Genomic DNA, 24,458 nt, shown 5'->3' with positions numbered 1-24,458 from the left:
AGAATCACCTTCATGAAAAGGAGAACTTTTGTAATAGGTCATGGTGACCATCTTGGGAGCATCTGAGGGGAAAGTTTTCCCCTTTTTGAATTCCTAACACCGATATTCAATTTTTCCATTTTAAAAAGGGGTGTGTGTGTGTGTGTTCTAATCTGGAGGGTAAGGAGAGATCTTGAGGAGCTGGTAAGTATGAGCAAATGTACTTCAAAGACTAACAACTAAACGCTAAACTCAAATGAGAAGAGAGTCTTCATTTAGGGAAAATCAGAGAAAATACCACAGGGAGGAAGAGATATCAGATTTAACTGTTAGCATGTCATAATATTTTGTCAGGAGTTTTTCCCTCGTTTCTGTTCAACTACTGGCTTTCAGGTAGCATTAATCTTCTAATCAAAAGGGAACAAATCTATTTATAATTGACATAAATGATAGTCCTATTTATAGTTCTCTTTCGTGTTCCATGTTTCTCTGTGGGAGATTTTCCCTGAAACAAAAGCCTACTTTTTGAAGCAACTGTGTTCCAGGGACAGCCTTGATCATTTCTGTTGCCCAAGAGATGTATTTAATTAACCTCTTATCCTTACTCACGGGACGGTGGATTATGGGAAGCACTGACCAATAATACAGCTACTTCTGCCTTCGCCCTTGTAATTCCAGTCCACAGAAAGCATACACGACCCAGAAAGGAATGGCTGTGGAGGAAGATCTCAAGGAAGATGCAGGAATTGAGTACCATCTTGGCTAACCCCCTTGCAAGTTCAGAATGTACCCCGCCCTAGCACTCCCTCAATTCAAACAATGCCTCATTCAAATTATCTCTAGAAGTCTGTAGCTGGCCTTGATTCCCTGAGAATTTTGTGATGACTCCCTGGGTATTATCTCACCTGATACTTACAAAAAATCCTTTTGGGAAGCAGGGCAGGGCTGATTGTACCCATTTTACAAGCGAGAGAACTGCCCAAAGGTACCCAGCTTATAATCAACAAAGCCAAGTCTCCTCAGGGTGTTAGGTCTCCTCACCTCATTTTCAGAGCTCCTTCAGATACCTAACAACTCTTTGGTAACAAAATAAATATTTTTCAAATATACCCAGGCACTCATAGTTGGATTTCCATTTAATTCAGAAAAATCTCTGTTTTGAGGATTTCTTGTGCTGAAAGAAAAGAAACCAATGATGCCCATGTTCTTTGCGTCAGATCCTGTCTGGACTGGGAGATACAGAGGATCAGGTGGGAGGGGAACCATGTAACTCCAGGTAGGATTTACATTGAACTTGAACTGGAATTGTCATTGGATTGTCAATGAACTTCAGTTGGAAAGATTGGCCTGGCAACTTCACAAAAGGAAGGATTCTTTCATGAGCTTTCCATCAACTCAAAGTCAAAGTACCTTGTTTATACAGTATTTCTGGCCTCTCTCTGGCAACAGAACCCATCCATACCTCTACCTAGTCAAGGACCCAGGCAGACAGAAGGTACATGAAGGTGACAAATTCCACCTTACTTCTAAACATCAGTGGAAAACCTCACAAGATAATAGATAGGGAGAGGAAAATGAAAATCCCTGGTCTTCATTTGTAGACATGTATTGAGATCTGCCATGTCCCAGAGGAATAGAAAAAAAGAATGCCATATTTATATATTATTATCTATTTGATTGCTGTCAGATTGCTTTGATGACAATTCCTACACATGGGTAAGGGTTGCATTCTTAACCAGGTTGAAGGCAACCTTAAGACAGGTTTGATGTCACACTTTGAGAATGTGGTAGGTGCCCATTAATATTAGCTGTCTCCACTGGCTTTCTTATTTCAGTTTTCTCTTGATTTCTAGCACTATTTCTAGCTCTTGATTTCTAGCACTATCCCGGGTGCACAGTTGTCCATAAGACATTGCTGAATTAAAGTACATTTAAGACGAGTGGCTTTCTCCTTTTTAGTCCATAGTTTACAACTGGTTATTTCGATCAAAATCTAATAAGTTGGATCCATTTCTGAAGTCACTGAGTCTTGGTTCCATAACCTTGTAACTTGTTGACAGCTCTTCCGCCAGGGCAAGCAGGAATGAGAGCTCCTTTCTGGGCATGCGGTAACTTTAGAAATAGACATTTCTGAAAGCAGTGTGCAGAGCTCCTTCTGTTTCATTTTTTTCTGGGGTACTTGTGCTCTACCTGGTGCTGGCTCAATTCAATATTTCAGCTGGGCCCCCCAGGAATGGATTGACTCCTGTAATTCTGACTAAAGGGTTTGCTGACGCTTCTTGTGAGATGTGCGATAATGATTTAATCTGAAGATCACAGCCAGCTTCCAACCAAAAGGATCATGTTCTTTTTACCTAAATTCCCTCAGTAGTTTCCTTTAGATCCAGCATTTCTCACTCCCTACTTGAAAATGCCTGAAAGTCCACGGGAGCCTTCTGACTCAGCCATGTCTGCATTTCAGATGAGTTACTGCCTTCTTATGGGTACACACAACTAATCTAGGCCTGAAGGCCAAAGGAAAATGGATAACTTAATTAATTTCATACAAACAGACTGTACCGTCTGTGTGCAAGGGAGTGTGTGGGACCTTACAGCCCTCACCTTTAAGGAGCTTCTAGTCAGCCAGATGGTATAAAGCAAGAACGCTGAATAAAAGAACACAATATAGGTTAGATGGTAAGTGTGGTTAGAGGAATATTATTGCTACTCAGAGGAGAGACAGTTAACATCTGGTAGAAGATTTTACAGAGGAGGTGACATTTGAGAGAAGAACAGAAGGAAAGGCCCTGGAAAATAAAGCATGTAGTAGTAAGACATCTAGGTCAGATATTAGAATATGTAGGGGGCATATGAAAACTCGGATGCCTATCGGAGCCAAGCAAGTCATATAAAGGAGTAAAGTGGGCCAGAGTAAGGTAATAGGGAGTGGTGAGGATTTCGGGAAAGCATGTGCCAATCTAGTGAGCACTGCTGTAGGGAAACATTAGTTAGACGTTAGAAACAAAACATTACAAACAAAAATACAATTGGAAAGTTAGATAGAGGCCTTGTATAAAATGCTTTACTGTCAAATTGGGGAGTTTGGATTCAATTTACTTAGCCACGGATGGTCACTGGAAATTGTTTAGAAGAGGGATAAAGTGATTAGGACTGTGCTTTAGGAAGATTAATCTCATGGGTGGGATGGCTGGTGTCAAGCAATATTGGACACAGAGCCATCATTGAGGAAGCTGTTGCAATAGTTTTGGTGAGTGATGAGGACCTAAATAATGATGGGAATGGAAGGAGGGACACATGTGTAATCTTCCAGCGAATTGGTAACAGCTGTTCTGGATCTTGGTGCAAAACAAACTACAATGCTACAACTCGCTTTGTCTGAAGAGTTGGGTTTGATGGTCTCCACTGTCCTAAACACTCAGAGTGATTGCATAACTTGTCCATTGCTCTGGCTGGGAACCTGGCCTTTCCTGCTTTACAAGGTCACTGACCAAAAACTTCACTTGCTCTTGAAGAAATATCTCTTTGATAATCTCTAAATTATTGAATTCAGTTCAGTTTTTCAGATTTGGGCTTTTCCTTTACCAGGAGGACTTGGTTGCCTTTTAAATTCTACCTGAACTGTACTCTTGCTATGTTTGAGGAGAGCCGTGGAGTTCCTTAAAGATAAGATTTGTGTCTTTCTCGTGTGCATTGGCAGTGGCTGGCCTAGTGCCTGGGTGATAGTACAAAGGCAATAAATGAGTGTTGAACTGAATAAGAGAGGAGGGTGTATGATTAATATCCAAAGAGATCTTGCATATCTGGGACATGAGTGGCATAGATCAATGTATGCTGAGGCCATATGGGTACATAAATGAATAAAGAAAGCCTGTAAGTCACTGTGGTGAGCTGGAGGGGCACATAAAAGGCTTTAGCCAATAGCTGCTATTCAGGAATGCCAGCCAGCAATGTTAGATCACCCAATTTTTCAAGAGAAGCTGTTAATCTTTGTCTTGATTTAAAAACCTCTTGATTTTTAAAACTTCAAAATTAAAAAAACTCTTTGAGTGGGTCAAACAAAACATGTTTGCTGGCTAGCTTCAGGTGGGGTGGGGGTAGGGCCTGGCACCATTTTGTGACATCTGCTCTAGAGTATTAACTCCATGAGGGTAGGGGCTGTGCTTTACTCATTCCTTTCATCATTAGTGCCCTGCTCACCAGAAGGCACTCAATGCATGGTGTGGACTGGAATAAAATGGAGGAGAATTATTCCTGTCTGAGTCAAGCTTGGGGTTGTCTGATTGATATTTAATGGGTCCTTAATTGCTATTATGAAACCTCTTTCAAGGCGTGGCTACATCCTCCCTTGGGTATTGCTTAGCACAGAGCACATGACTAGCCGATGATGTTACAATTAAATTGGTTAGTTGGTGCTATAATTTTACTTCCGTATATTTTACTAAAGCACTGAACAAAAGTAATGAAAGAAAAATGCTAATAAAGAAAAGAAACATACATTAAGCTCCACATCCAGTTAGATTTCTTAAAGGATTTTAGAGATTTCCATGGAACAACAATAAATGTTAGTTCTGGAAAGGTCTTAGAAATTATCTTGTCAACATTCTGTCAATGGGTAGAGTGCCAAAGAGTCAGGGGTATTGTATTAAAATGCAGTGGATTAAGTCTAAATCAATTCAATATATATTGTGAGCTAAGTCCAATACTACCTTATCTTTGAGTTGAATACAATTAAGAGGTGGCAAGTACTTAAAGTTTAGGAAAAATGTATGTGAAAAAAATATGAAAACTCTATCTATGGCTTATTCCCTTCCCCCGCCCCTGGAAAATTGTGAAAACAGACCCCAATAATCCCATTTTGGAAGTGGAACATCTTAGTTCATCTTAATGTCATTGTTCCAATGGAAACAGGTTTGGAGACCCATGAGACTAATCACCCAGTTTACCAAGTTATTTAGTGGAAGAGCTCTGAGTAAATCTGAGATTCCCTAACTCCCCAGTTCAAATCCCCCCTTTTTTTCTAGTGTCATTCAAAGAAGAGAAGTTACAAACTGGCCTTCTCTCACTTCTACCTACCCTGCTATAGGATAATGTCTTTCTGAGGAAGCCATGTCTTTCAAATGACCAGACCTTCTTTAATGGGTTCAGCCTGGGGAAATCACCCAGTTCTAGAATGGGCTCTAGTGAAGGCTATCAACTGGGGAACCAGATGTCTCTGAAAAGCAGATTTAAAGTTTACCCTTTACGTTCCAGTAGGTGACAGAAACCCACTTTTTCTTAGTTTAAAACCGTTTCTCTTAAATCCCAATAGGAGTCCTAATGGAACTAATCAACTCAGAGTTATAAGAAATAATACTAGAACCTGGCTGAGGATGACAAAGGAAGCAATTTGATATGAGTAAAATGCGCATTTCTCCACTCAATGCAATTAGAAATAATTTTTTTAAGGACTCTTGCTTGGCTGTTCTTGAAAAATGTAACTATTGAAAAAGAAACTGGCAAGATCTTAAGGCCTGGATCTCAGTTCCTGGCCCCAGTGATGGGTTTGGAAACTGCAGCCACAGCAATTAGGAGTTCCAATTTCCAGTTCACAGAAGGTCAGGCCATGGGGTTATGCTTGGAGCAGTTCTATACTTCCTCTGAGGAAAAACTCCACCAACTTGAGAGAATCAGGATTTGATACTGTCGAATCAGCATATATATTGTTAATGACCACAAGCAGGTTTGGCCCCAACACCATTTTTCAAATCTTTAGTGAAAGTTCAGCTCTGACTGTTTTGCGTTCTCTCTGTTAACAGATGAGCGACACCGATCAGCAGGTACCTGCTATCTCCTGTGATTCCCTAGACCAGGGCTCCTCAAACCCTCATGTGCATGCAAATCTCCTGGGTATCTGTTAAAATGCAGGTTTTGTTTTAATTAGTTGAGAGTAGGGCCCCTGATTCTGCATTTCTAACAAGCTCTCAGCTGGCTTTGAGTAGCAGGGCTCTAGATCCATCTACACTAACCTGGATTTTTACTATGTGACATTGATGGGTGTCCCTTGTAACGTTTGTTAATCAAATCCAATTTTCCCATTATTAATAAGAGATTATTTCTTGCCACAAAACACTTTCCTGGCCTTCAGTAAAATCTGGCTTCTTCTAAGAGATAGACTTCTCTGTTCTTTTTTTTTTTTTTTTTTTTTTTTTTTTGCGGTACGCGGGCCTCTCACTGTTGTGGCCTCTCCCGTTGTGGAGCACAGGCTCCGGACGCGCAGGCTCAGCGGCCATGGCTCACGGGCCCAGCCGCTCCGCGGCTTGTGGGATCTTCCCGGACCGGGGCACGAACCTGCATCCCCTGCATCGGCAGGTGGACTCTCAACCACTGCGCCACCAGGGAAGCCCCTCTCTGTTCTTTATTATTGCTAATTTTTTTTATGGGGGAGCATTGAAATCATTTTTATTGATTGAAACCAATTACCCACTGAATGACCTTGAAGCTAAATGATCAGTGTCTACTTCAGAACCAGCCAGAAGTAAGTCCTTCAGTGTCTATAACTTACATATGATGGTGGTTTTGTGCAATGTTACTGAATCCTCGTCTGATTTCTCTGGTAAGGGAGCTCTCCATAATTGCATGCAAAGCACTTAGTAATCTACAGAAATGCCAGCCAGATTTGTGGCATTAATACCTTTTACAAGTCTTACGATTCTTATGTCTCAGGGCCCACAGGCTGTCTATCTTAAAGTAAACCTGAAACAGTGCCTACCGTAGGTGTATGTCATTGATCTTCTCAGAATCTATCCCTGAATATCTGTTCCATAGTGAGAGGCAAGGATCAGAGAAGAGGGAATCTTTGGAGAGCCAAAAACATCTCCTCTATACCAAATTGAGTGGAATTATAAGGTGAATGCAATTAGCTGGCAGTGGCGTCTATGCCGAAAACATAATCATCCCTTTAATAAGGAACATTTGCTGTGCTTGACAAACTCAGAGTGAAATGGTTGGATCCATAGGAAGGAACATGCTGAAAATGGTTTCAATATGATCCTGCTTTTTCACTCAATAGCCATTGATTGAGGGTGTCCAGCCAAAAACAATGAGAAAATGAGCCAACAATAGTCTTACCCTTTGACCAAATTTGATATAGTTGCAGCTGAAATTTGTTACATGTTTCAGGAATAACAAAGCATCCATATGGAACAAATATTTGGCAGTATGGCAGCTGATGAAACCAGGAAAAATTAGACAAATTATCAATCGCTCGCTCCCAAATTACCCCAAAAAGAAATTAGATCCATTTTCAGTAGCTTTGCTTTCAAATTTCTTCATTCCATGAGTCACCACTACCTTCTGCCAAACTAAATATGTCTATGAACGGCTGGAAACTTTAATGGAAAGAAACATAAAACTCAAAATACGTAGGAAAATTTAAGCTTCTTCATGGAAGGCCTTCATGGAAGACTAGTCAGTCAGGAATGTTTAGAGACAGAAAAAATGCATCGACAATATCTTTTGTTTTGGGTAGCTTCTTGAGTTAACAAGCAATACAAAACGCATCAAGCGGTCAACCAGCTGACATGACTTTAAATTAAAATGGCCTCTAAAAGGAATTAGTCCTTTCCTTCTTTGTTTTAAATCTCCAAACCATCAAACTACTAGAGTCTATGAAGATCTACAGTCCTGCCGTCAGGTTGGTCAGATTTGGGATAAAGAGACTTGATGAAATTATCGAATGGGTGATAAAAATTGGAATGGAAAAAAAGTTCTTATGAACGGTTAAGGGCTTAAATTTTCAAAGACTGTTCCGATGCATGACACCAGAAGAATATGACATAGCTGTTCACTTTGAGTTTATGGACTGTGGTTGCTATGCTACCTTCCTATGAGTTTATCAAGGTTAAGTTTAAAATGTCCTGCTATGCAAAGAGCCCTAGACAGAGGGTGAGGTGACTGAATTACGGTCCTGGCTTTCCCACCAGCGTGCTTTGTGACCTCATGCACATCATGTTTTTCTCTGGACTATGCTTCCCTCATCTGGGAAGGGAGAACACTGGACCATATTGCTCTATATGGTTCTTTCTAGCTCTCCAATTCTTCAATTTTACTTTGGCAAATAGAAACTACCTGTGTTCTCTGAGGGCTGGTGCTCTGGTTGTTCTACCTACCTTGGGGCTTATTTACCAGGGATGTACCATTTGTTATGTACCTTCCCTTGCCTACCACTTTTCCTTTTAGTGTGAGTGCCTCAGATGAAATAAGAGAGAGGAATTGAGTGGAGGTTCTGTTCTCAAAACCATTTTCATAGGTGGAATCTATTGTGTGGGCTCGTGTAATAGCTCTTGAAGACTCCCTGTTGACTAGAATTAGCTTATTGTTGATCTAGGATAAGTTTTCACTGGGGCCACAGTGAAGGAGTCCCAAGGGATGACACCTCAAATAGACATTTTTCTTCTATACCTTCAATCTCAGATCCACAACGGTGGCAGTAGCAAATGGATAGTCATGGGGTATATCCTGGGGACCAGTAGAAGGAAATAGCTTTTGGAATGCCTTTTTTAACGTCAAGTCAAGAAGTTTTATTAAGTGCCCAACACTGGATGCTGTGGAGGACAGAAAACAACTTTTAAAACTTAGTCTCTGTTTTTCTGAAAGAGCTCAAAAGAGAGAGGATGAAAATTCATGGTGGCAGTAACTGGTATTTGATTGTGGTTTCTATGTCAAATGTATCTCTGGGAGCCGTTGGATGTGAAGCCTGTGGGATAGAAGAACCACATGGTCATGGGTGCATATGGTGATGAAACTCACAATTTTGATTTCATTAAGGCCATGCTCAAACAAAAAAATTCAATTCCCCTAAGTCAGGCTGTGATTAAGGAAGCAGTTTAGATGGGCAACCTGAGAGTACAAAGAGACTTTTCTGATTAGTGAGTACATTCCCTCTGCTGAACACTGCTTTTTTGAGGGTAAGCAAAAATCACCAATAGCTGACTTGGGAGAATGGAAATCTTTTGCTTATGTGTGATAACCTCAGTGTATCTCACCACTGTGTGGAAACTAACTCTTTAAGCAAGCTCATTGTGGTAAAGTGATAGGTCCCATCTATTTTCTGCTTCCTCCAATGAGGACATAAACAGTAATACTGAGTAAGCATTCTGAAGATCCATTAATAGACTCTTGGGTGGTCTAAATGCAAAGTGATAGGTGAATAGAAGATACCAGCATTCTTTTATTTTTAGTTAATAAGGTTCAGAAGATACACTGCCAAAGTAGCTTTTCTAGATTAAAATTATTGCAGAACCATTGAACTACTGGTTCAATGTCACTAAAAGTTGAAGTCAAACCACTGAACTAATTTGTGGATGGTGATTAGAGGGGCAAGGCAGGGTGAGTATTCAATTCAGTCCACTAATAGCAACACATTTGGTTGCCCTTTCAGTTTCCAAGCCCCTCTATAGTTGAGCCTTAACAAACCCTTGAGGTATAATATTTGTATTCCTACTTTACGGATGAGGAATGTAAGACCCAAGGAAATTAAGTGGCTTCTCCAAGGTCATAGAGCTGTTGAGGGAGCTGGGCGAGGCCCAAATGTGGAACCTCCGATTTCCAAGCTAATAACTTCATTGATCTTCTCTTTCTACTTTCTGGTGGGACTGTTTATAGACAATAAAATGACTGTGATGATACTCAGATAGGAAAGACACAAGAAGGGAAAAGAAAAACTGTGGCCCTTTCCTCTGAACCAGGCTTTTTCACTCTGAATTGAGAGCTTATTTATTATATGACCAAGAAGGGAACAGCTGCAAATACTGAGGTCAGAGAGAACCAGCTTTTTTTTGTTTTTGTTTTTCATTTGTTCCAGGTGGTCACAATCAAACTTCTAAGCACACAGCTTTGCTCTACGTCATGTCTGCCTTCCCTTACTGCTGTTACTAAAATAAATGAGTTCCACAGCTATCAGATGAAAGGGAGGGCCCACAAACACCTTTTTTGATGGCCTAGAGGGAGAGCTTTTTATTTTCATAGAGAAGGCTTCAAAACCCTAGTAACTCTTCTCATTGCTTTACTCTGGGCAATGGACCATAGACCCCATTAACCAGTGACTGATAATTAGTTTGTGTGTCACCTTCACTCATGGCTTTCCCATCTCTCTAGTTGCTTTTCTTCTGGAGTCCAGTAGTTCTCAATGAAGCGTGATTTTGCACCCCACTCCTCAGGGGAATTTGGCAATGTCTGGAGATGTTTTTGATTGTCACACTGGGAGGAGGGGACTACTGGCCTCTAGAAGGTAGAAGCCAAATATTTTACAATACACAGGACAGTCCTTCTCCCCCACCAAAAAATTATCTGGCCTAAAATGTCAATAGTGCTGAGGTTGAGAAGTCCCAATGCCAATGGCACTGCTGGGGGACATGAGGGGTGAATAGAAGAATAAAGTAGAATTTTAAAACATGCCACTTGGTCTCACAAAATGACTGGTGCTGGGGGCAGGGAGGAAGGAGGAATGAGGAGGCTGAAATGTACAGTGTCCCCAAATCAGCTGAACCCAGAATTCTCACCCTTGGTGTTCCTTTCCCCAGTTTCACAGATAATCAGGAGCTGATTGCATGTGGGTTGGCTCAGTACAGACTTCCTTCATCACTCGCCTCTGACGAAAGACCCATTTCATCAAGGTAAATGGCACAGAGGTAGGACCATCTTCCCAGAAATACTCACAGAATTGACTCCATGACTAACAGATTCTCAAAGTTTAAAAGCGCCTTCCAACAGCCTCTCTACTACCTCAAAAAGACCACAGGTGAAAGAGGAAAATCTGAGGAGATTCACAGAGTATTTGCTTGGACATCTGCAAAAAAATCAGGTGTAAATTTCTTTTGGCTTAGGGCTGTCAGAGAAATCTCCAGTAAAAAAGCTGATCCAACGACTCGTCAGGCTGTTTCAGATTTTCCAGGAGCACAGCTTTGCTAAGTCATTCCAAAGCAGTTCTACCCAAGTTGACATTGGAGAGAATGACCAAAGAGTCAGAATAATATAACATACAATAATAGTCTAAATCATGACCTGAAGTGGACTTGCAATGCCCAAAGCATATGGAAAGGCCTAGCGCATTGTATGGGAAGCGGGCAGGGAATCCCCTTAGTTTGTACAAATTTCTACAGCAGGGGAACAACGGTGTCAGCTTCAGTCTCAGGTGAATTTATCGGAATGAGAGCACCACCAAGATCTACGTTCATTTGGATGAGCATGACTGGAGGCCTCCCCTGATCATTTAAATTTACCAGGTAACTTAGACATAGGCATGGTCCATTGAAGCTCAAGGTGGAGCACCACATGGAATCGGGAAACAGAATCAAGAGTATCTCCTACTTCTGCCACTAATTAGAAGCATGGCCTTGGACATGTCCCTTCTCTCTCAGTTTCACTCTTGATGTTTGACTAGCTTATTTTTCCAGGGCTTCCAAGCTTACAACAATCTTCAATTTTACTTCCTTTCAACAATTAGGTAGTTTTATTAGAGAGATGTATACTTAATCAAGAATCAGCTTCTTGGGTGTCTTCCCAGGGGCTTCAGCTTGCCCATTTTTGTTGTTGTTGTTGTTATTGTTGCTGTTTGGGGGGGGGCATGGAAACCCTTATCCCCACAGAACGCCTGAGCATTTAATGCAAAAGGTTTTCATTTAAAAGACCGTGTGGTCTCTGCTGGTTGCACAACTTCTCTTTGTGTCCATGCTGTTGCTGATCAAATATTGCAAAGCCATTAATTACCTTAGGACAAATGCAGAGGGCCACGTGCAAAAGTTCTGGCCAATTGCATAAAGCAACATGCCAGATGTAAAGTAAGCGAACGGTTTTTCTTGGTGTTTAAGGTTCAGTGAAAAAGTAAGAGGGGCAGCTATGCCAAGAATGAAGAGCCAGAGCTTGCCAAGTGCTTCTTTAAGTGGCTTTAGCCAATGTGAGACTAAACAATGCATTAAATAGGCATACGACTTGCTGCAGTTAAGGAATCGCATGTCAAATAACAGCTCTTTGCTATGTTTTAAACATGATCTCGCATATAGATAAAGACAAGTGAAATGCTCTGTTGTCATCTCCTTAGTCTAACAGCTAATAAGGCCTGGGGATTTGAACTTTCCAGGCAACCAAAAGTAATTCTTTGTGATGTAAGAGCTTTTGCTGATGTTTCATGGAGAGGTGTAGGATGGAGCTCTGCCAGGGCAACAGCTCAGTGCAGAAACAATTTTTTTGCTACTCTGGTTGTCAAAGACTCTGGCTGCATAAAAGAGGAAAGGCTTTGTAGCCCATTATTGAGAACAATGAGAAATCTCCTTGGGAGAGATCTCGTGCCTGTTTGCAGTGTGTCTAATTCTTTGGTATGGGCTGTGAAATCAGAAGAAAGTCTGCTAGAGGGATGAGGTCGGCTCTTTACAGAGGTCCTGAGGAATGCTGGCATGGTGCGTGATGTCTGGACTAGGTATATGGAGGCCCAGAGGGTTTGGAGAACACCAACACTATCTTTTGGATCCACAATGGAGATATGCCCCTGCCAACCACTGAAGATCTGAGAACTTCTGATACCATTGGTCTTCAAGCAACTGGTTGAGGGGCACCTGCACAGATGGGAGCCTCCCATCCAAACCCCTGGCTGCTCCCACAGCTCCTTTCATGGCCAAGTTGGGGAAGACTCTTCCTGCCTGGCTCACTCTCAGGCCTATGGTGCCTTGTGACCACCTCTCCTTTACCACCTCTCTTATAGCACCCAGAGAACGATCCTTGGTCCAATAAACAGCCTTTCTTCAGTAGGTCTTTGAGAAAAACCAGCAGAACTCATAGATGCTAGAATTAAAGCACTTGAGGTTTACTGGCAGAGAAAGAAGAAAACTTGAAGTTGGCCAGAGGAGAGGGTCCCACAGACCATAGGCATAACCTCCTCCTCACAGGTGAGCTGCAGTGTTCTGTCTGAGGGCAGCCTAGTCTGTGAAGGGTCTTGAACAGCAGCAGCCTCTACTCAAAGAAGCTTTTCTTGTGCACCCTGGGGAAATTCTATTAGTATTTTCTAAGTTTTTCTAGAAGGTAAAATGTAGCGTCATTACATGGATGTCTCCCTCAAGCCTCCTTTCAAAGAAGTGTTCAGAATTCACCCTGAACTGAGGGGTTCTTGCTCTTGATCTCTTAGAGAAGCCTGGGATTTGGGGAAGCATCTCCCTGTGCTATAACACTTTGGACCTTTAAACAATGTGAATGGCCAGATGAACATGCTTCTTGGAGACAAGAGACCTTGACTTTGGTTCTGGATCCATCCAGTGAGGTGAGTCACAAAATCTCAGTGTCTCACATTTCTCATTTGTCCGATTAAGCAATAATTCTTGCCGTCTAAGACTGGAGTAAAGACAAAGGGAGAGAGCTGATACAGCTGGATTTTGAAAAAGTGAATATACTAGTCAAACATAAGGCATCCTTTGTGTTACTGAAACTACTATGTAACTGCTACTACTAGCAACAGGTTTTATCAGCTGCCCCTGTAGAGAGAAATGAGTGTATAATGAATTGGGCTGCCCAGATACCTCTACATTTGCAATAGACTCTGCAAATGATCCCAGAAGAGAGTAAATAAATATAATTGCTAATGTGTTTATGATGGTTACTATGTGCCAGGCAGAATTCTAATTTAATATGTTCTAATATATTAACCAGTTTTATGAGGTAGGCCCCGTTTTATAGATGAGCAAATTGAGGAAAGAAGAGGTTAAGTTACTTGCTCAGTGCCACCCACCAAGTAAGTTTCAGAGCTGGGATTCAAACCCTGGATTCTTTGCAACAGAGACCATGCTTGGTCTTGAATCCTTCCCTCTCCTGCTTCTTGTAATTATCCATCAGGGAGAACATGGTCTCAAAGAGCATTACAATGTCAGGAAAATGCAAATTATTTTCTGAATTTGCACAGAAATCATCACTTTCGTAGCAGTCCCTTGGTTGCCCAGACTGGTCCCCTTGGGCATTTTTAAATAGTAGCAAAGCACTTAGGGTCAATAAAAAAACTCATTGTTTTTCTTTAAGAATATCTGTGGCCTATTAGCTTAGTGGTGCTAATGAGGCCAGGGCCAAGGTCAAATCCCACATGTTCCAGTTAGTTTCAAGAGAAAAGCTTGACCAGCTGTCATACAAGTGCACGGCTGGCTGTCTAAGGGGTGCCAAGCCGAGGAATGCACATGGTGCAGCTCAAATCCAGCCCCACTGACAGCAATGCTAATGGTGGGTGAGTGTGTCTTTGGGTGTCCCCAGTGGTGCACTCTCCTTTAATGGAAAGGCAGTCTCAATAGGCTTGGAAAAGGCTTCTCCTCAAGGTTTAGAAGCCTATAGATTCTAATTTGCCCCCTCTAATTTGATAAAGGGCAGCTAAAAAATGACCTACTTACCATCCTCACGTCCAGGAGAGTGAGAAAATGTAAAGATGAAAACTGTCAGCTCGTCTTTCCTAGTAAGGAAAAATGGCAATCTGTTTTCATGAGGTGTGTGCTCCTTTGGCCAGATGACTTGCATGTATTTGGTCATGTCTGAGCTTCTATTTCATCCCCGAGGGGTTGGAACCCAGCTTAAAACAAAATAAAACAAAGAAGCTGGCTCCTCTTTCTTTAAGTAGGTGGGATCTCCTATCTTTGGGGAGGAAAAGAGACTATGTGGAGAAGATAAAGGAGTCTAAATGTTCTTCGGTCACTGTTTAAATCCAAGGTTCTCCTTTCTTGAATAGCACCAAATCCTTGTTAATTGCAACCTAGACTATGAGTCTGTTAAAGTTAGAAGAGGTCATTTACTTTAACAAAATCCCCTTGTTTTATAGACAAGGACATTTTGGCTCAGGAAGTTTAAATGCCTGCCAAAGTCATACAGCTAATGAATGACAGGTCTGGGAGTAGTTTTCTGAGCACTATATTTCAAATGAAAGAAGCTTGAGTTAATAATAATAACTTCGATCTAGGAAGGTTGTTGCAATCAATAACAATGAAATTCATTGCAAAGTTTTACTTAAACTCTTCATAAAACAGTATGTTCTAACACATGAAGAATGCCATTCATTTACTCAGACCTGTTCTTAATAACTATGCATTAGAGGTATGTTTTACAAAAGCTATAAATCTGGAATAGCCAAAAGGGCATCCAGCTTTCCTTTCTAATTGATTTACTTCTCCTTTTTCCCAGACCGCCGAGGTAAAGCATATACAGTTTATTTAAGGGACTGTTTATAGACTCTTAAAACTAAAAAGGACCCCAGAAACTCGCTTTCTTTTGGTTGCTCTTAATTGAAACCATCCAAGGTGGTTGGTTGTCCGTCATTTTTTAAAGTATCTTCAAGGAGAGAAATTCCACAAGCCTCTAAAGCGCATGTTAAAATGGTTAATCACCGTGACTGTCAAAAATCATATCTATGGCAAGCTTAGCTTCTCCTATTTCACTTGAAGCTCTTTTCCTCTTGCTTTGTTCCATGCACAGCGAGGTTATAACAAGCTGCTCTCTAGGAGGGTTCCATCAATCTGGTAAGATGATAGCTAGCTCTTTCCCAGGGTGCCAGCTCCATTATGCCACCATTTTTCTCCCAAGACTATGAAAGTATGAAACCGGTTGATATGCTCTCTTGCTATGATACATAGGGAAGAATCAGTAGTTAGCTCTTCTTTGCAAATTTCATTGCATAAAATGTCTGGGGAAGCTGCGTTATTATAGAGGAACTATTTCACTTATGCTGGGAAGATGTTCACAAAACAAATAATCCGGAAGGTGGCTTCCGCTGTGCTCTAGTGGAACTTGGGCTTGTAGAGAAATAGGAACTCATTTACAACACTGGGTCAATCTATGCAAATTAAGCATTACAAAAAAAATATTATTCAGAACAGTTCTGTCTCTAATAGGGTTAAAAACTCTCCTTGTTAAATGTTCCAGCCCAATAAAAAAGATAGATATGGAGGCAATTTTCTTTTAGATGTTTGTGTTTCAAACTAAGATCAGAAACCCCCTTCCACTATGAAAAAAATCCATACATTCAAAATGGATTTGAAGTGTCTTAAAACGAAACACACAGCCGCAATAAAACTTTGAAAACAAGGGTAAAAAATATAATAAGAGTCGATTGGCAGAGGACAGAGGTAGGGAAGACTGCTTTCCTCTAAAAAGTATTTCAAAGGCTGTAAATGCTTAGAGCTGACTTCTCCACACACAGTAAATCTCAGAGGACAAAAAGGAAACTCAATAAAATTTGTTGACAACAGTTAATGCCTGTAAGAATAATTGGCTCAGACACAAAACAGACCATCAGCGTAGCTTGGGGAGGACCAAAATGCCGCCTCTAAGTCATTGTTAGTATACACTGTATTCAGTTGAGAAAAGATAAAGTTTTATCAGATAGGTGGGTAAATATGAGGTGAGAATTGTCCAAAGTGCCTGACGAACCTCATTCTTGATGATTCTGAAGACTAAGGTCCCAAACAAGTCATGCCATCCCATTCAGCTGGATTCCGTTCAGTTCAGTCCTGCCAGTCCAGCAATCAAATTAGAGCTGCAGCTATATCAGCCAGGCATTGAGCTCGATACTGGGATTCAATGGTAAATAAATATGGCCTTTGGTATCAAGGAGCCCATTGAGAGGGCAGATCCGGGTTAGGTGATTTCAAAAACTGGGAAAAAGTATTCAGGAAAAGCAGAAAGGACTATAATCTATTCTTCCATGATGAGTTTTCTCTATGACGCTTGCTAATATTGATACTTATTTTTTTTAATCTCCCAACTAGACTGTGAGTTCCTTGAAGGCAAAGTTAATCTCTCATTCATTTCTAGGTATCTCATTCATGCTTGTACTGTGTCTTACACATAGCAGATGCTCCAGCAATGTTTTGAATTAAAGAATTTAAAGGGGTTAACTTCTCTTGGGCAAAACGGCTAGTCCGGTTGACTAGAAAGTTAATAAGAATACTTTGGTGCATGAGGGTTTATGTCAGACAAATAATTTACATTAAGTCATGGAGTTCTATAAGGCAGAACTTATGAAACCTAGACTCTCAATAATAATAAAACACAATTTATAAAACCACTTTCTATCCAAAGTCATACTCTAAACATTAAGAGTTGCCGTGTAGAACCTTCCCCTTTCAAGTTACTAAAATGGAATTAAAACACATTTGCTAAACTTTGATCCTTGGAGTAACAGAACGCCTTTCAGTGCGTTGAAATCAGTTTCCATCACAGTTGTCCAATACTCTTAACTATCTGTGTGAACATATATAAGTATCATATGGTTACTTGGGACCAAGTTATTTCTTTCCATTCTCATTTTCAATCATTTAATGCAAGCATCACAGTCATAAAAGATCCAGTTTCCATGCACTGTGCATGGAAATCCTGGAGCATGTCACACTGAACATCACAATTCAACCTGGCACATAACACAAGACACTTGGGGGCTTGGCAATCACTTAGTGAACTGGGTAAAAGGAAATGGCACAAATGGATTATCAAGACAAAAAAATCCTCTTGGGCATAATAAGTGAGAAACACTTATCCATCTTTTAAAATGGGGATCAGTAGTAGAAAAGTAAAGAATAATGACAGCCCATCGTTGGGTGACGTTGATGTGACACATTTGCTTTCCTCAAGATATTCTGAAGGTAAAACAAGCCTGCTATTTGAAAAGCACTCACCCAATGAAGGCTTTCATCTGCATAGCAACAGAGAATGGGATAGAATCGCTTTATTGCCAGAAAAATAAATGAATTCACTCAAAGCATTGGCTGGAAACAGAGAGTGGGAATTTGCCCATTCAAAGAGTAGAAAGCACTTCTCACTTTCTGTCACTAGTTGTTGAAAAGCTATTTGTCACCAAATCTACAATGAGTACAGACCATCAACACGCCTATCAGCCTCTTCCTTCCCATGCTCCGTACTCATCCCGGACTGCTACACACAGACCCCTCCTTCCAGTCTCACTCACACACACACACACACACACACACACACACACACACACACACACACACACACACACACACACACACCCCTTCCTGGGAAGAAGATGAGAGAGACTTGAAGTTTGTGAGTCATCACAGGAGCTATTCAAAGCCTGGTGGGTAACTGAGGTAAGCTGTCTACACTTAAGCGATATGAACCTCTAAGAATGATTCATGGTCCTGAGGACCTGAGAGTCAGTTTCCTGAAACTCTCTAAACTTCCAAAGAATTACACAGAAGGAGCGTCTGGCTTCCCATCAGTGTCCTGTAGTATACAATGAGACAGATGCCTCTGAGGTAGGTTCTTTAAATGATCTGTTCCCTCAGGTAGCACAGACTCTTGTTGGTGTTTATTATTTATTTGCAAGCGTGGACTTGGCTGTCTACTTTTTATTGACTGTTTAATCACCTGAGACCTACTTATGGGATAAGTGACCTTGCACTTGTCAGAAACCCTTTTCCAGATGGAGACATCACTGGAGAGCCCCAGAGAAGAGCGATGTCAAAGGAAGGCAATAACAGAGACTCAAGGTCAGTTTGAATGGAGGGCGAATTAATTCAACATTTCAGTTTGCATTGAGTGAGAGCCTGTGTATTTGCAAACGTGCCTTTCAGCAAGCTTCACCTTCTGTGTGTTCCTGGTGATTTCATATGGCATGGAGACATCTGGGAAGGGCCCCTCCATTCTTTGCCCAAGTCCACCTTCCTAGTTTCCTCCAAATAACCTAGCGCTTAAAACAGCCCTACACGTTCACATATGTGGCTACGTGCACTCACAGATCTCAAAAACTGAAACCTTAATCCTCCAGGGCCATTTTGTCACACCTTTCCACTGGAAGGAATGGAAGAGTGAGGGTAGAGCAGCATAGTTGCAGGAAAGCTCAGTGGGAAGTCGTTAAAAGACAAACTGCTAAGGAGGAAAATTCCATCTGAAATCTGCAAAACGTGCCACAGCCCCACTGAAACACTAGGCTCGCTTTAAGGTGAGGAATCTCGGAGGCTGAGGACGGCTGCCAGCCGTGGGCAGTCATTCAGTTCTTCACATACTCCCTGCGGTTGTAAATCCACAGAGCAGTGAGAAGGAGGCTACTTACTGAAATAAAAGCCCCTGTCTCCGCACACGAACTGAAGGGCGTCCACCAGCTCAGCCCCACAGAGGGTCTCGGGTCCAGCCGTGGCAGAGCTGGTGAAGGTAAGCAAGAACACGGCCACGTAGAAGAGATGCGAGGAGGACGTGATGTGCATCTTCACCTGCCGAAGAAGCAGAAGGAGGGTCATGCTTCCTCCTGGGTCCTTGCCAGGAGATGGGGGTGAGGCAGGGGCGCCTTTACCCTCAGCTGTCCATTCCTGTCATTCATCAAAACTACCCGCTCCGAAGGGCAACAAGGTGTGTGAGTGACCGCAGGGCAGCGAGGGCTGAGCGGGTCTTGGCATCAAGCAACCTGAGTTTAATCCTCTTGCTACTGTGGAACCTTGGGGAAGTCCTTCCTGAACCCCTTCTCTATGGGTTCCTATTACAATTCAGTGAGATAAAATATCTAGAAACATTTACTATGTGAACGTGAAAGATGCTATTATTGCAGTGGGATCCCACACCGCTCAGAGATCCTGGTAAACCTTTGGAATCATCAAAGTTTAAATTGTGCTCAGTCCAGATCTGGGGCCAAATATGTTTTATTCATTTAAGTTCTCTCAAGATTGGCCATCCACAGATAGCATGTGCATTCATTATCGACCAGAATATTAAATTAACCAGAACATCATTCCCCAGCTACTGATTAAAGAGAATTTACTGCAGCTGAAAAAGAACTTGTGAAAATACTATATATCATCACAGTTTTTTTTTTTTTTTTCACTTGAGAGAGAGACAGAGACAGAGAGAAACACAGGCAGAGAAAGAGAGACTGAGATTTCTTACCTGGGGAAGATCAGCAGTTAATAACTACAAGTAGAAGTATAAAATCAGGAACGGGAAAACTGTGAGGAAATTTAGGAAGGAAATTGGCTTATGCTAAGTAGACCCCACGCCTTCTTTATTCTAAAGCCCCTCGTGTAAGCTTAATATCAGATCAACACACATGTGGACTGTGCCCTCCATGAACAGGGCACTGGGCTCAAAACCTGCAAAAGCCTTTTTTTTTTTTTAAGTCACAGGAATTCATCTCTTGGAGGGACTTATGTGTCACTGTAACCATCTTATAGCAGGAACCCCTGGTTGGCTTGACTTAGCAAATGATAGACATCCAAATGGCAGCCCCGCTAGAAGCAGGATTCCTGTGGCTCAGGTCTCCATCCTCACTCTCAGCAGTAGAAACAATGCGAAGGTGAGCATTAAGTTTTTCCATATTGCTACTTGTGGCACCAAGATATGGTTTCTTCTAGGAAGCCTCCCAAGGTGAGTAGCTTCACCCCCTCAGATGCATTCGCTCTCAGCAGCATCAGCGGAGTCAGTGACAGGATGTTAAGCGAGGGACCCTATCAAAAGGTCATGTAGTTAAGCTGGAAGCTATCATTATGAAAAGAGGCTTTTCTGAACCTCCCAGTCATGGCAGGTCCATTTAACTCCATCACTTTTGGAGAAACAGACTCAGTCATTTATTTTCCAACCACCTTCCTTGCCCTCCATGGACTCTTAACTTAATGGCTGTCTACATCAGTGGCAAAGTTTGCTCCATCATTGTAATTAAGATTTCCATTTTTGTGGCCAGACTTTCAGCTCAGCAATTGAGAAAAAAAAACCCTAAACCCCTGACTCTTGTTAACACAATGTAAATATTTAGTTAATGCTTGTAAAACTGTGGAAGATGAAAAGCCTCCTCTATTTGCAAATCCTCATAAATAATGGACATAAAATAGAAGAGGAGGTGAAAGCTTGATGGAACATTTCTTCCATTTTCTCCATAGGACCTGTTCATGGAAACCCTCCACCCCCATGTAGCCAAAGCCACGGAGACGGCTAGAAACAAGTCATCCTATCCTTATCTTTCTTATGTATAAAATAATAATTGGTGGGAGTTTTCCCTTTCAATATTTCCAGTGGAAATCTCAGCCAGTCTAACCCCACTGGACTTCCTTGCCCTTTTCAAAAGAGAAAATTCATAACTGATCTTACTGAACATACCCCACACTCTGGCAATGGGTCAGTTCTAGAATGTATGTTATTTTGCCAATCCTATTTCTCCATCCCTCCTTCTCTGTTGATTTAATAGTGATGCTTAAGGCCAAGCACCTGCAGCTGTAGATGCCTTCAAGTTCTTCAGTTCTCGTGAAATCCAGGGGAAAAGGTACTCAGCTTATAGCCTTAGTGAATTGAGAACTTCATTAGAGGTCAAAATTATATTTTAGTAGTTATTTATTTCATATGACACATTTAAACCCAGCAATACATAAAAATCTCTAGCATTTAAGAATTTAAGATTTATTTTTTACAGATTTTTCCTTTCTTTCTTTCTTTTTCTTTTTTTTTCTTATTCTTTTTTTTTTTTTTTGCTGAGTTATGTTCTAAGATAAATACCAGCACTTACAGTTCTAGGACAAGATAGAACCTCTAGTGCATTCGCCTTTAGTTCAGGGAACAGTCCAGTACAGCCACAGAGAACCAGAGAATTTATCACATTATGTTCCCCGGAAAGAAAACAATAAGGAACTGGCTTAGGAGTTAAAAGTTTGAAACAAGTGGCCCCATTTGTTCATCATTTCCTGGGCCTTTTATTTTTCCAAACACAAAAGAAATGAAGAGAGAGAAAGGAAAGATCTGAGAGAGAGAAAGGAAGGAAGAAGGAGAAAGAGAAGAGAAAAAAGAAAAAACTTGCAGAGCACTCTTTCCCAAAAATCATTCACAAATCCAAAATTTAAAAGACCTTTCTTTTTATCTTAAATAAATGGAATATCAATTGATTCCAGATGTTTGGGCTACGATAAAAATGCCCAGCAAAATTTGAGGGCAATAGTCATAAGAAAATACTCACTGTAGGTGTAACCATTTTTGTTTGTTCCAGATCTTTTACAGCAGGTCAGGGTGGGTATTATGAGACTGATGTGAATAAACTGAGGACTTAAAAGCATGTGCTGCTTTGTGGGTGGGGTTTGTGAAAGCATCTAGTTACATTTGGACACCCAGGCAGGTATGCTATGAGCCTGGGTAAACTGCCTTTTGTCCATTCCGACAATGAACAAATTGCACGGCTGGGATTCAAGTCAATCTTTTCCTCCAAATCGAGCCACCAATTTCCACTGTGTGCCTATAGTAGCCGCCCTGGACAGTGACCCAAGCTTCAGTCCTCTCCTGTGCCCTCTTCCTTCTGATTCAAACACTTGGAAATATCTTGAGACTCAGAGTACAATCAGCTTGCTCGTTCTGCCTGGCAGACACCTTTACTCATTGAATTACGTTTGAAAGACCACGTAGCTCCCTCAAACCACTTCCTGCTCCAAGTACAGGAAAAAGCAACAACTTACGGCTAGCTCTACTTCTGAACAGTTCAGCATACACAACATGGAAAGTTCATTTGGAGTTTTCCAAACTTGTAGTTAATGCAGAGACAACACTCCACAGCCTCTTTTAAGATCATCTAAGCAGGGAGACAAAGCCCCCAGCTATCAGACCACATAGCATATGTGTATACTGACTTCATTTCTTTTAAAAGCAAGGTAGCCGGCATGCATCTTGGCATCTCAAGTGCAGCAGAATCAGGTGCCTGACAAGGATGTATCCTTAACTCCTAAGCCACTTACTTGACTAAGAAAAGTCCTAGTGGTAGAGTATTTGAAAGCAGCAAATGATTACCGTACTAAGTGGTAGGGACGTTTTATGAATTGAGCCCTCAGGCAATTGCATCGGGGAGCCAGTGACAGCGGCTTAAAAGTGCTTGCAAATTGGAAAAACACAAGTCTTGAGAGATACAATTTTGCTGAGAATGGAAACTTGAACTAGGGCCAGTGATTGGAAACGAGAAGTCAGTGCATTGACAACGCCAGCCAAATTTACCTAAAGAGACTTTACAACACCGAGTATAAAATCAGAGTTTTACAACACAAAACCCCAAGTCAAACTTCGCCCCTGAGAATCCTCTTCAAAAGAAAAAACTTGGAATAGCAGTTGCTAGAAAGTTTCCGCTTTCCATATACAGTATGCATTTGTTTAAATTATACGAATGTGCAAGGTCAGCAAGAGTTCTTAAGGAGTTCTTTTTCAGAAGAGCAAAGTAAACTTCACTCTAACTTTGACTCTCTGGGCGTAAGTGCAGAGAGTTCCGGGACCTTCGCTCCAAAGATCACATTTAAAAGCTTTAATATCATTTAAAATGTAACTCTTTATATGTGGCATGCCTTGTAATAAAAGTCCTGACAAGTTACACACACACAGATACATACACACACAGTCCTACATACACACGAACATGGTCTTAAAAATAAAACATCTGCACCTGCAAAAAAAAATCCAAAAGTTCATATCCATGCTCTATAGCCCTTAACCATAGACAGGATTTAAAGGAATCTTCTATAATGACACCACTCAAGCCCTGCAGAAGTGGAGGATTTAGCATAAGTACCTTGCAATAGTTTTTACTCATACAGATATCTGTGCAAAGGCATTTATCTCCCGGAGCTATTTTTTCAGATCCCACAGAATTGCATATTCAGCAATTTATAAATAACTCCCAGTGCCGAAACAATGAAAATTCTAAAGTGAAGAACATCTCTAAGCAGAAGCAAACAGTACACAGTTTAAAGAAAATTCCCCAATGACTTCAAAGAGTAAGAAATATTTACCTTCAAGAAATCACAAAAGCAGCACTTAAATAATTGGGTTGGAAGACTGCTGATTTTTCCCATTGCTTCTGAAGTGCAAAGTCTGGAAATGAATTGGTTAGCAGGAATAATGAGGCAGAAAGAAATCCAGGGAGATGGGAGATGTTGAGAGCAATGTCACATTTCAATTTTGAGGACTTTATTCCATTGCGCAGGCTCTATCTGCTCTGAATTTAGCAGTGACAGTGAGATTTAGCAAACAGAAGAGGGATTTAGAGAAAATCCTCACATTTATCTACAAAACACAGACACTGTAGACAGGAAACAGCTGGGGGAACGCTTGCCTTCTCTCTCTCTCCCTCTTCTGGCAAAGTTATCGAGTAAGGACTTTTTTGGGCATGGTGACAAATAACATCATACCTTTGCATTTTAAAACTAGAGCACAGAAGCATTTTTTCCCTTAAAAGAATGCGTGTTAGTGACAGGGTGAGCAGACATTAAAATACCAGTGCTGTCCTCTGATTAACTTTCTACTGGGCAGGAAGACACACACATCTGCTAATACACCTTACCAGTATGAAAGGAATACACTTGGAGGATGGGCAAGCAATTTTATATTCCAGAGCCAATGCAAAATTAAAAAAAAAAAAAAGAAATGAAAAAAAGACCATCTCAAACATACCCTACAATTTTAACCCTCAAATGACTGGGGTAAACTAGATTGGAAGACAGCGCTGGGATGACCCCTCGTCCTAGTTG

General features: G+C 41.2%; 1 protein-coding gene across 6 annotated transcripts in view; it reads right to left on the bottom strand.

Moving 5' to 3' along the window:
* The window catches only part of IGF1 (insulin like growth factor 1), a 151,597-nt gene extending 127,659 nt beyond the window's left edge, over positions 1-23,938 (bottom strand). For 3 of the 6 annotated variants that reach the window (XM_060164763.1, XM_060164762.1, XM_060164759.1), the window contains exons 1-2: positions 23,721-23,938; positions 19,043-19,199 (exon numbers count right to left, since the gene is read on the bottom strand). In XM_060164763.1, the coding sequence (XP_060020746.1) occupies positions 19,043-19,199; positions 23,721-23,783 (220 nt within the window). In that variant the 5' untranslated portion in view covers positions 23,784-23,938. Of the gene's footprint in view, positions 1-19,042; positions 19,200-21,916; positions 22,015-22,406; positions 22,464-23,720 lie in introns of those variants that run through there. The other 3 variants (XM_060164764.1, XM_060164761.1, XM_060164760.1) reach the window with 2 other exon arrangements.
* Between the last annotated feature and the right edge of the window lie 520 nt (positions 23,939-24,458).

Source organism: Lagenorhynchus albirostris, chromosome 11 (genome assembly GCF_949774975.1).
Source record: "Lagenorhynchus albirostris chromosome 11, mLagAlb1.1, whole genome shotgun sequence".
Lineage (NCBI taxonomy): Eukaryota > Metazoa > Chordata > Mammalia > Artiodactyla > Delphinidae > Lagenorhynchus > Lagenorhynchus albirostris.
Note: the sequence above shows the minus strand (reverse complement) of the source record. Positions and strands in the feature narration are given on the sequence as shown.